This window comes from Colossoma macropomum, unplaced genomic scaffold, assembly GCF_904425465.1.
Source record: "Colossoma macropomum unplaced genomic scaffold, Colossoma_macropomum, whole genome shotgun sequence".
Lineage (NCBI taxonomy): Eukaryota > Metazoa > Chordata > Actinopteri > Characiformes > Serrasalmidae > Colossoma > Colossoma macropomum.
In genome coordinates, this window is record NW_023494808.1 from 13,143,762 (window position 1) to 13,157,068 (window position 13,307).

The window sequence follows — 13,307 nt, forward strand, 5'->3', positions numbered from 1 at the left end:
CAAGGCCCTCTCCAGTATGTTCAGTAGGTTATCCAGAGTATTCCCTTTAGGTCACACAGAATCTGCCTGACACCCACCTTCAGATACTGCAGAGGATGCAGTGCTGGCCATTTTTGGAATAGCAGTAGTAACTTCATGATGATACAATGGACCCTCACATGCTGCTCGGTCTCACATAATCTCACCCAGACAGCCCTGTACTTCACGTGCTGTCCACTCATGCTGAGTTTTGCTCATGAATGATAAAGAAGGACCTTTATCAGAGCAGTTTTTGATAAACATAACAGCTAACTCCATACTCTGGTTTGACATTGTGCTGCCATCACTTTTGAAATGCTTCTCAGCCACCTCAGCTGATTTATTTAACCATATCCAGTAATCAAGGGTCCTCAGTAGCATGTGGCTTTGAAGAGTAAAAATCAGTTAGGGGCATCCCAGAAGAAGCAACAGAACAAAAATGTTGTCTTAGAATGTAAAATACTGCATACCTATGTCACCAGCATCAGAAACACTGGTGTAATAACGCAGCCATACTTTGACTATGTCTCTGGTGTGGCCCATAAATTTGTTAACTAAGTCGATAGTCAGTTCTTGGCCTTTGCGTTCGATTTTTAAGGTAAACCCTCATTAGTTCTTCTCATTCAAAGATTGAGTATTTACTGTAAGTGTCTCCATGAAAGAAGGAAGGATCCACCCTCTCAGCTTTCAAGACAAGGCTCAGTTTGGAGGCATCAATTTGGAGTAAAATAAACCAGTACCTCATGTGCAATGCTCCATGTAAATTTCAGGCAAAATATCCTTACAGTGTAAATATTTTAGCTTTTATTTATTTATAATTCTTTATATTGTTCATTTTTTTGTGAAGTGTAGAGTTTATTTTTTTATCTTTTAGTAAAAATAAAGAATATTTTTTTTTGCTTGTTGATTCTCTTCTTGTTACTTCTTTTCTTTTCTTGAGTGCCTTGCTGTCTTTGCTGCTGTAACACTGAGAATTTCCCTGTTGTGGAACTAATAAAGAATTATCTTATCTTATCTTATCTATGGCCATAACACCGCACTGGCTAGAATGATAGCAATGCTAGCAATCGTGTTCAGGAGTTACAACAACTGAAGCTACTGAAATCCATTACTCATCAGATTTCTTTTAACAGCTTCACTGATATCATTGCTAATTTGTTTATCTTGATCACTGTTCAATGTTACAGTAGTATTTACTACATCCAACTCAAGTGGAGGCATATTATGAGTTTTAGGAGTGGATACCTGCACAAGAGAAAAGCTTGAGACCAGTGGCAGTCGCCCCGCAGATCTACCTGCTGATTAAAACCAATATGCTTTTCACTCTATATGCTCTGGTTACAGTATATTTGAACCTACAGTATGCACAAAGGTTGCAAAATAACATTTTGAACAATATACATGAAATGACCATAGGGCACATTTATTGCCTAGTTAACATGGCTTTCTGTTGCTAGCAGCGTGCAGTGCTGTATCAGAATATCACAAATATTGGATAAACATATGGTTTGGAATCACTGTTCAGATTTGTTGCTGACTTATATAAAGTCTAGACTATAGGTTTTTTTCTTACATATGTCAATATGAACTTTATTAAGAAGAAATGAAAGGGGCAACCAAAAAGAAGCTACAGCGTGCAAAAGAATAAAAGAGTGAGACTGATGCTTCACTGTTATTTTAGCCTCTGAATGCCCAGCTTACATGACCATTCTTTCAAAATAAATGTCCATTGTGGCTCATTCACAAAGTGGTGAATTAAGTGCAGCAGTTATCCTCTATATATAGATATATTGATTTAAAAGTGTGTTAGTAAAAATCTAATGAAGTGATTTGCGTTTTTGTCTCAGGTGAGTCTACAATATGAAAAAAAACAACTGTTCTAAAGATTACATTTTTTCTTAAAACTCACTTATGCAGTTTTCATGAAGATTTTTTTTTTACCTATGTTTTCTTATTTGGGATTTGTTCTTAGGTACAAACAGATTCTACACAATCAAGAGCACAAAGGTGCAAACAATTCACCTTTAAGAAAACGTAATGAATCTGACGCAGAACCTTTTTTAAGAACACATCAAGAGATTGCATAGGAAGATAAGTGACAAATCACTTTTATACATAGTGTTTCTTTTTTTTTTTGGTCATAAATTTATTGGTCCTTTAACTTGGCTAATAAGTGGAATGAGGAATCAGCTTGTAATGCTTTGACCCACCAGGATTGCCACCTGACACAATGCTAGCGTTACTGACTAAAATGAATTGGGCAAAGTTACACAATAAAGTTAATATCACAAAATGGTAATACTTAAAGATTTTACATTATGTATAGTTAGTATGGAAACACTTTTAAGAAGAAGATTGATATTATCCTGCATGGTATTAGCCAAATTGATGAATGAGTCTTATATGTTGCAAGCAGACAGCAACATTACCGTTTACCTTGGCGTTTCATTATAAAAAAATAAACTTTATCTATTCTTTTTTGGTGTCCTGGCACCTTGGGAGCATGTAATAACATGACCCACTAGAAACCTGGCCTCCAGCAACCACATATTTATTCCTGTTCAGGTCTGTACTGCGAAATCATATCAGAAACGGCAGAGGTTGCGGTGACATTATGAAGGCTGGGTAGGTGGGTGTGGTTATTCAAGTAGAGGGGTGTGGGGTGGAAATTGGAAGAAAATCGCAATAGTCTCATACCTTATTTTTTCAATATAACAAAAACAGAATTCACATTTCAGAAGTTCCCAAATGAAAGATACAATGACAAGTAAGCATTTGTGAACCAGTAAGGAAAATGCAGATTTGTTTTTATGGTTTGGAGTAATCTTAGACTTTCTAGCTTTGTGTGGGTGTTTTGATGAAACATTTATATTATGTATATTATATGTATACCTCAATAATGTGAATCAAATTGTTGTTTACTTGCTATTCTCCTAGTACTTTGTACTTTGGTCAGCCTTTATGAGCAAATATTATCCCCAGTGTAACTGAGAACTACTGTTTTTATGTTGTTATAAAAATCTCTGTTGGGAAATGCATTATAAGAACTTGTGACACAGAGGTTTTATGCATTCTTACAGAGGTTAACCAACAGCTCACATTACTCACAACAGCTCATTTGACTACTCATAACTCAAAAGGTAAGTGAAAGTATTGAGGTTATTGATGTGTAGGACTAAACATAGAGTAAATAGTTTGACATCAATCTTTGAATTTGTAAATGTTTGTACATGTCAAAATCAGAGGTATTTAGATACAGAAAGTGTGGCAGTTATTTTATCTCTGTGCATGATATAAAGTCATCAAAATCATTCAAAAAATATTCACTTTCAACTTAAACTGTACTTGGTAGTTCTTCAAATCAGAATCTTTATTTGTATAGCACTTTCCCTTTTAGTTACAAAATCTCAGTGTTTCACACAGGAATATAATTAAAACACTGAAAAGATAAAATACCACAGTCTAAACGCAATAATACATAGTACAATTACAAACAACAGGACAAGAATGACACCCAATACTCTACACATATACTAGCCTAAACAAATGTGTTTTTAAACTACATTTAAAACACCACTTAGGCTTGTATTCCCAAAGTTGCTATTCAAGAGTTTATGAGCTATATAAGTAAAATGATCCTCCACCAAATGAGATCTGAGTGATCCTAGGAGTTTGGAGTAAGCCTGCTTTGGCTGAATGAATTGGTCTGGACAGACTAACTTTTTAACAGATAAGTAATGAGTTAGGACATTAAGAGCTGTTATGTTTCACATTGAGCCAGTGTAAATTTTATTAGACCGGAGTAACATGCTCAGATTTTCTTTTCATGGTGAGCACAAAGGCAGGTGCATTCTGAGTTTTGGAGCCTGTTTAGAAATACAGCAGAGAATCCTGTCATTAACATTAATTACAGTTGTATTTTCTAGAATTTATGATATAGTAAACTTATTTCTCAGCTACTGGTACTGTTAGCATGTGTCTTATTTTAGAGTTCTTGTACAATTAAGGTCTTAGAGATATTACAAGTATGGGACTCAAATGACAAACCAGCATCCAGGGTTACACGAAGGTTGTTGAATGTAGCTTTTGGTTGCACAGAAAAACTGTCTTACAATTCCTAAATCTATGATGCATTTAAATATTTTCATCAAAAGTTACATCAGTCCAACAGATGCAGACCCTTGCTAATTTTTTAAGCACTCTGAATTTGTCTGAAATGGAAGATGCAGCCAATGTAGATGTATCCAATTGGACAGTGTGTTGTTTTCTATAATAAGTAAAGTTTAGACTGGTTTCATAAAGAGACATCTCACTGCTGATAATATGCAGTGTTTGCACCATATCATAGACTTGGTTGATACAATCACAGAGTCATGAGTAGTTCTCTCAATTGATGCTGAGAAAGCCCTCAATATGTGAAAGTTGGGATATTTGTGGGTTGTTCTATAACAATTTGGATTTGGAGAAAAAAAATCACTGACATTCAAACTTTGTATGATAAACTTTTGTACTAACAAGCTTTTGTACCAGTCCTTTTCCTTTCTATTATAGAAGGCAAGGATGTCCATTGTCATCCTTGTTGTTTCCTTTCTTTATTGAATCATTTGAGGTTAATCATAAACCTATCATAATAGATAACCGTAGGACTTCCTCAGCATACAATCTGGCTGAGGTTGATGTGTCACTAAAGTATATAAACTACAGGTTGATGTGTCACTAAAGTATATAAATGTATGCAAAAGTTTGGGCACCCCTAGCCCTTTACACATGACTGCTGGGGTGAGCACTTCTGTGCTCAGATTTCTATAACACCAATATTGCTAAATTGATGACTCAAGAAGGTGTAATTGTTAAAATAACATATTGGCAGGAGGCCCCACATGCATTGTCCCGGAGGTCAGTGCAGCATTCTATAGTTTTCATGGCATATGGGAGCAGAAGACCCACCAGAGTGCCTCTTTTAACACCACAACACCGGACACAGCCCCTCACCTGGACTCACCTAACCTGAGGTTACTAACTGGACCCTAGAGGACCAGGAACATGTGGTGTGGTCTGATGAGTCATGGTACCAATTGTTTCGTGCTGATGTTAGGGTTTGTGTGTGGTGCAGACCCCATGAAGCCATGGACCTCTGTTGTTAACAAGACACTGTGCAGGCTGGTGGTGGTTCAATGCTGGTGTGGGGTGTGTTCTCATGGCATAAGTTGGGTCCACTGGTACACCTGAACACGTCATTGATCGTTTCACTGCTTGGTGACCATTGGTAGCCCTTCATTGGCCTCATGTATTCCCCATAATGATGATATATTCAAGCAGTATGCACCATGCCATCGGGATGTGGTGGAGAGGTCTATTCACACCAGAGGTTCTGCACCTACAAACACCACAGTGCTGTGGGTGGCTGACCAGACGGCATGGGTCAACATCCCTTTAGACGTCTTCTGTCCACTTGTGGAACTGATACCATGTTAAGTTGCTGCGCTTCGCCACACTAGAGGGGGTCCAACACGATACTAGTTCCTGTCCCATGACTTTTGGCATGTCAGTGTATAAATCAAGTTACCATATAATTCACTGCAACAAAAATAAACTAGCAAATGATGGCACAGAAGGTCTTGGAAGTGTATTTGTTTAATTCATGCTAATTTACTGATTAATGATTTGCTGTTAAGAATATTAAAGGCTTAATGTTTGGGTGGCGCTGTCGCCTCACAGCAAGAAGGGTGGAGTTTGCATGTTCTCCCTGTGTCAGCACGGGTTTCCTTCCAAAGTCCATGCAGCCAGGCAAATTGGACATGCTAAATTGCCCCTAGGTGTGAATGTGTATGTTGCCAGTCTGCGACTGCTGACCTGTCCAGGATGTATCTTGCCTTCTGCCTGATGGCAGCTGGGATAGGCTCTGGCACCCCCCGAGACTCAGAAGGATAAGCGGCTTTGAAGATGTGTTTGTGTGTGTGTGTATATGTAGTCCTGTTTCAGTGTTCCTTTGACAGGTCTTGTGTGTTTATTGTTCTGCAGTTTTCATGGTTTTTTTCTTGTTTAGCTCCCAGTTTTGAGTTTTTTCTTTGTTTCTTGGCCTTTCCATAATACAGACATGTCATTCTAGTAAAATTAAGCTAAATGTTTTGCAGGCGTTTTAGCACTAGAATGCACTAGAATGAATAATTTTGCATCTCATTTATATCCAGTAGACAATGAACCGATGTAATAGACACTGCAGATGTTGTAGTGAGAAATTTTCTCATCGGCCATGGTTTGGTTTCATGAGTCATTCGGAAGACATGTCTCCTCCAACACCTCCTGTCCTCCCAGGTAAGTTGCTGAACATAATTCATATGAATAATCCAAATCATAGAAATCAATTCTTACCACTTCAAATCTTGGAAAAAAACTGATGTTACACAGTCATTGAAATGTAGTTTTCCTAAAGTGACATGTTTGCACTGACACATGCAAAATTGCATTTTTGTTAAGTCTAAAATGATGTGGACGTTTCTCAGTCCAAGGGTGCTTGTTATCTTGGCATTCAATGTCCATAAACTACTTTCTAAAGATCAGTTGAAACAATAAATATAGTATTGTTACTCTTAAACCTATGTGGAGACAGGTGGTCATATGCCTCATATCAAATAAAATACATAATGTGTATTTATGCACATACATAGTGATTCAAGTCATTTATTTTCCCAGAATTTGATACAACATGGAGGGCAGTGACTTGGAGGTATGACCAGTGGCTGACCAGACATTTCTTTTGTGTATATTATAGCCTACATTTTCCCTGTAGATCAACCTGCCTGAGATCTGATATGCCAGTAAATTGGCTAATTTCTTTGTTTCCTCCTTAGTGAAGCCAACAAAGAAAAGATGTTGAAAAAACTGAAGGAATTCCAGTTAAGAACTCCAGAAGTCAATTATCTCAGAATTCTGCTTCATGGCCCAGTTGGAGCAGGAAAGTCCAGCTTTATCAACTCTGTCAACACCGTCCTCCAAGGCTATAACACAGCTGGTGCACTGGTAGATGCAGCAACTGGTAAAAGCTTCACTACCAAGGTAGTAACAAAGCTACTGCTTTCTTAATTTAAACACTTTTTCCCTTTGGGACTTGCAACCTTCAGAAGGTATTCTGAAGGCTATTTGTCACTCCCTAAATACACAGGGAGATGAGATTATGTGCTCTTTTTCCACAAAGAATTCATTCCTACATTGAACTGAACTAGTTACAGTAAGATCCATAATTATTGGCACCTATAAAAAGATGGGTAAAAAAAAAGCTCAATCTTACACTGAAAATATGAAAAAGAAATATTTTATTGAAGCACACTTTGTCAAAGTAAACAAACACCCTAAAAATAGTGAACAATGTGTCACAATAATTTGCACCCCGATTCTTGTTCCTGTCATCTTGTTTCATATCAAGTCACATGTTCCTATCTATATTTCCCTTTTTTTAAGTCCTATGTGTCCTGAAGTGTTCATTCATTACTTCATGATTCATTGTGTTGTAAATATAAGGTGACACAGAGGCCAGATTTCCCTAATCATTCATCAACATGGGGAAGATTAGAGAATACACTAACGGAATGAAATAAAGTGTGTTACCTTCATAAATCAGGCAATGATTATAAAAATAGTTACATTGCTGATACCTACATGCCTAACAAACTATTTGGAAAGCATGCCAAAAGTAAGCCTTTTGTTCATCTAGCCCCAAACATAAGTGCCTGGTGTTTGGTCAGATGAGATTAAGTGACCCTTATTAGTCCCACAACAGGGAAATTTCACCTCTGCATTTAACCCGTCACATACACACTAGGGGCAGTGAGCATACTTGCCCAAGGCGGTGGGCAGCCTTATCCACAACGCCCGGTGAAGCAGCTGGGGGTTAGGAGCCTTGCTCAAGGGCTCTTCAGCCACGTACTGTCGGCTCAGGGGATCGAACCGTCAACCTTCTGGTCATAAGGCTGGTTCCCTAACCTCCAGCCCATGACCGCCCCCTGAAATTAGATGAAACTAGAGCTTTCTGCCAACAAGGAACTACGTTCACATTACAAGCCTCATTGCTGAAATCAGATTTTTTGCTTAAATCCTCACTCTGACTCGATGGTTCACACTCGTTTAGGTAAGTGATTCAAATCTGTCATTAATGTGAAAGTACCGACGTCCTGAAATGACCCGCATGCACACATCCTAATCAGTAACGTCACGTGAATGATGTCAGAGTAATGCTGTCAGAGTAATGCTGAATGATGGCGCATCTGAGCATTCACATTAAGGCAGCACGGCCACGAATCGGATATGTATCCGATCCAGGACCACATATTAAAGTGGCTCAGGTCGGATTTGAAAAGGTCAGAGTTGCATGTCCACACAGCCCTGAAAACATCAGAGTCACATTAGGGCAAAAAATCGGATTTGTGCCACTTCAACCTGGTAATGTGAATGTAGCCTAAAGGTGAAACCGTTATACAGAAAGAACCTCATTCTCACTGTTAATCATGGTTGAGGATCTATGATCTATGATATATATTTTTGGGCTATTTGTCCTCCAGAGACCTTGAGAACCTTGTTAAGATTTGTATCTAACCCCCAGCTGCTCCCCAGGCACTATGGATAGGGCCGCCCACCCTATCCACAGAGGGAATGCTTTGATAGCTATGTAGGTCTACAGTTACTAATAATCAATAATTGGACCTCATAAAAAGACCAGTGAGCTGAAGTGTATAAGATTGCTATAAAAAGTAAGCATTTCATTACTAATTTATGTTTCATTACTACTTTATGTTTCATGCACACACTAGGGGCAGTGAGCACACTTGCCCGGAGCTAAAACTGGGCCATGATTGAATCTTCCAACTTATATATTGCCCTGTTTTTAAAAATACAACTTTCATGGAATGTGCTTATATGTTTTGTGTCCAGTTCAAAATCCATAGGCTGAAGAAAGATGGACCAGGATCTTACTATCCATTTGTCTTCTCTGACATTATGGGTCTGGAACAAGGCCATTCAGAAGGGGTCCACACAGATGATATAATCAGCATATTAGAGGGTCATGTGAGAAATGGTTACATAGTAAGTTAATAAACACTCATCATTATCATTACACATCAAATTAGCATTCTAAGGCATGTCTGCATACAAATAATAAAACACATACACCGATCAGGCATAACATTATGACCACCTCCTTGTTATCTTACTATATAGGTGCACTTTGTAGTTCTACAGTTACAGACTGTAGTCCATCTGTTTCTCTGCATACTTTGTTAGCCCCCCTTTACCCTGTTCTTCAGTGGTCAGGACCCCCAGCGCAACACACACTAACACACCACCACCACATCAGTGTTACTGCAGTGCTGAGAATGATCCACCACCCAAATAGTACCTGCTCTTTGAGGGTCCATGGGGGTCCTGACCACTAAACAAGAAACAAGGAGGTGGTCATATTTATTATTATTGTTATGCCTGATTGGTGCATGAAACATAAAGTAGTAATGAAACATAAAGTAATAATGAAATACTTACTTTTTATAGCAATCTTAAACACTTCAGCTCACTGGTCTTTTTATGAGGCCCAATTATTGATTATTAGTAACTGTACACCTACATAGCTATCAAAGCATTCCCTCTGTTGTCTGAATGTCTCTTCTTCGTTAGCTCCACTAAATATTGTAGGTGCACAGCTACAGACTGTAGCCCACCTGTTGTCAAAAACAGCTTGTCATTCTCCCTCTACCCCATTCCTCATTGGTCAGTTTCTAAACAGAAATGTGACCAAATTTTATTTGGGTAGTGGACCATTCTCAGCACTGCAGTGACATGGTAGTGCCATGGTATAAGTGTACCAGCCAAAGTGGTGTTGCTGGGGATTAACACACATCTGTGTCACTGCTGGAGTTAAGAGCCACCAGGTAAATCGTAGATAACGTATATTTGTCAGAGAATTACACAGAAGTCTCAACAAGTAAATATAATTCCTCTCATGAGACTTGCTTTCAGTTTTTTAAAGAATATGCAATGAGATTTTTGTATGCTTCTTGTACAAACCTCCATTCAGTCTTAGAGTTGGTTGCAGTAGTCCCAAACACATTGAATGATGTTGAGGTCTGGGTTCTGAAACAGCCAATCCATTGTTCTGAGAATGCCAACATCTTCTTTGTTTGATAAGTACATCTTGATCTACTCAGTAGTTTGCTTGTTGTTGTTCTGTTCTTGTAGAATTAATTCAAATGTTTTCTAGAGGGTATTGCATGATATATTAATCTCTGTGGACAGAAGATGGTTTAAGGCATCTCATCTGATCTAGTGGATATGAGTTAAGTTGACCAAAACCCATTGATTTTGGCTCTGCCAAACCCACAAAATGGCAGTGCACAAGATGCATTATTTAACGTAAACCAGTTCAATATCAGTCAAGCAATTTTTGAATGCATATAGGAATAAAGAAAAAAGCGTAAGAAAACATGAGATGTGATTGGCTACTTTTGATGTTTTGATGAAGTAAATAAAATCAAAATGTTAATGGTTAAATATAATCATTAGTCATGAGATTACATTTGGCATAGTTAGTTTTCCTCACCTTTTTTAGGACATATCACATTTTTGTTCTTCCAGTTCAATCCTGTTTGTCCACTTGCTAAAGACAACCCAAACTACAACAGCAACCCCAGCCTGAAACACAGAGTTCACTGTCTGGTGAGTGTTGTACCAGCAGACAAAATCTCCCTCGCCTCTGATGAAGTGATCCAGAAGATGAGAACTGTTCGGGAAAAAGCTCGTAACTTGGGTGAGTCTTTCATTTTCCATGTGGTGAACGGTAAAAATGAGAAATTAAACTATGTGTAAGAAATATACAAGCAGTTTTTATACTTTTTAACAGACATACCTCAAGTGGTCATCATGTCCATGGTGGATAAAGCATGTCCACTAGTTCAAGAGGACCTGAAAAAGATCTACACCAGCAAGAAAATCAAAGAGAAGGTGAGTACAGTAGCCATGTTGTGTACACCATGGGCTGATATTTGTGTGGTGTGTTACCGTAGCACAAAGTTACTTTTTTGCTTTGAAAGCACAGGCTTTCTCAGTACATCTGCAAAAGGTGATTTGTGAGGTACTACATAGTAGCTTATTTTTGTAAGCCAAGAATGAGTTTGAACCTACCACAACATCCAACATACCAAATCATGCTAATGAGACAATTACAACCTGGTGGAAACAGGAAACTCACCCACAGCTGCAGAACATGCCTGTGCTAACTCAATTGTTTGAAATGTTTGGACTGTGCATTAAGTTGTTAGCTAAAATGTATAAATTATTTAAGATCACGACAAATTATATCATTTTATATTTCACGTCTATTAAATTAACCGTCAAATATGGTGTAGAGTTTTTCTAGTAGCACTCACCCTTGCACTGTAACTTGCATGCTACAGTTTCACACCACATCATTCCAGCTCACTGAAGCTTCAGTGGGTACAAGATTTAAATCTGAGCAGGTAAGTCTTTTTATTTATGTGTGGAGCTGTTAACTTAAGCTACTTTTAATTCATATCCTCGTTAGATTTAGTTTAGCAGCATGGCCTATACAGCTTTACACACAACCATGCGGGCACGTTCTGGTTCAATAAAACCTCTATGTAAGTTTAAAGAATAAAGACTCAAATCTGATTTTGTAAAACTGTGTTTTTCAGTTTAAAGCTGTTAGATTAACCTACTTTTAATTCATAACCTTGTTAGCACCAGAGGCTAATGTTAGCTTTGCGAGAAGGCTAATCCACCAGTAATTTGGGCTCACTGATGCTGCACTGAGTGCAGGTTTAGAGGATGAAGTGAAAATGTGAGTGAGTCAAATGGAATGACAGGTTCTGCGGGTAGCATAAAGGCAGAATCTTTCTGATTATTAAAATTACAGTGGGAGCTTTCTGCTCCATCTCATCTGCACAGTCTGTTCAAACATAGAGACAGTGTGCAGAATATTGGGGGGCGGTGTTTAGAGTTTTACTACATTTCACGGTACTCATAAAATTCTGGATTTTAATTTTCATAGGTGAGCATACTAACATTTATAAATGTTTTATTGTGACTAAATGTTTTTTTTATTATTGTGGAAGCTGTACTTGATTTTTTATGTCAAGAAAGCTGCAGTTGTGCTGGATGTTTTTATCTCAGTGCACCATTTGTATGGAGAAGTGTGAATTAATTTCACAGCACACCCCTCCTCTTTCACCCCTCATTGCTTCCTAGCAGCTCAACATAGAGTGACAACATATTATACACAGAGTATCCTAGTTAACATGATAGCAGAGTTAGGGGGGGGAAACTATTTTCTCTGATTATATTGATGAAAAATTTAAAATATCCTGCTGAATGGCTACATAGTGTGGTAAGGTGAACTGTCAAGCGTGAAGGTAAAAAATGATCATTTTGAATTGTGAATTATCAACTTTGTAGCAAGAAGTCTGTTTTGTCTTTTTTGGTATGCAATACATCTTGAAAGATAGATACAGTCACAAGAATAAGAATGTGAGTCATAACCGCACTGAACAAAATTCTGTTGTATTTGTCATACAGATGCAGGAGTGCAGTGACAAACTGGGGGTCCCAATGAACTGTATCTTCCCTGTGAAGAACTACCACGAGGAGGTTACCAATGACTTACAATTGGATGTCTTGATTCTGATGGCAATGACGAATATCATTATGTTTGCCAATGACTTTGTAGAGGAGCAGATTTGCATAGATATTGAATAAAGAAGACACGTTTGCGCACAACAATGTGAAAGAATATCCTATGTAGTGACACTAGTTTCAGCAATGAACATATAAAGAAGTGTCATTTCATTTTCTTTTATTTTGTTTATTCTCTCAGTAAATCGTCTTCATAGTCTTTTTAAACTATAAGGCCTTTTCAGAGATTGAGTCTTTATGATATATAAGAACAGACAAAATACTGAACAAAATTTTCATCCAAAAGTAGACAAAATATATCTATGATATGAGGGGGAGGCAACCATTGGCATCTTTATTGTCTGATGGCTTGTAGGTCAATGAATGTAATCTTGCACAATCACACTAAAAGGAAGAGAAAACACTCTGCATTGAGGCTAATTTCAGGATCGGTGAAAGGGCTGTTTCTTTAGGGGTTCTAAGTGGTGCACAAGCGTGAAAAAGAACATACTTCATTAATTATGATGAGGAAAAAGTTTATTAAATGCTAAGGTGAAGATGAGAAAATAACAAAATCAGTTTACTAGGGGAGTAACAATGCATAATGATGCTGCAAT

The 13,307-nt window shown here is 37.9% G+C and overlaps 1 protein-coding gene across 1 annotated transcript; it reads left to right on the forward strand.

Moving 5' to 3' along the window:
* The first annotated feature begins 3,029 nt into the window (after positions 1 to 3,029).
* On the forward strand, positions 3,030 to 12,774 carry LOC118797987 (interferon-induced protein 44-like). Its single transcript, XM_036557282.1, has 8 exons — positions 3,030 to 3,158; positions 6,210 to 6,333; positions 6,712 to 6,745; positions 6,870 to 7,074; positions 8,944 to 9,096; positions 10,639 to 10,810; positions 10,904 to 11,004; positions 12,595 to 12,774. The coding sequence occupies exons 2-8, from the start codon at positions 6,216 to 6,218 to the stop codon at positions 12,772 to 12,774; spliced, it is 963 nt and encodes a 320-aa protein (XP_036413175.1). The 5' UTR covers positions 3,030 to 3,158; positions 6,210 to 6,215.
* The last annotated feature ends 533 nt before the right edge of the window (positions 12,775 to 13,307 follow it).

Bases quoted from the DNA above. Each gene is read 5' to 3' on its own strand.
- LOC118797987 (XM_036557282.1), top strand. From the start codon at position 6,216: ATGAACCGATGTAATAGACACTGCAGATGTTGTAGTGAGAAATTTTCT. The intron at 6,334-6,711 runs GTAAGTTGCTGA...TTATTTTCCCAG, and splicing joins AACACCTCCTGTCCTCCCAG to AATTTGATACAACATGGAGG. The intron at 6,746-6,869 runs GTATGACCAGTG...TTTCCTCCTTAG, and splicing joins TGGAGGGCAGTGACTTGGAG to TGAAGCCAACAAAGAAAAGA.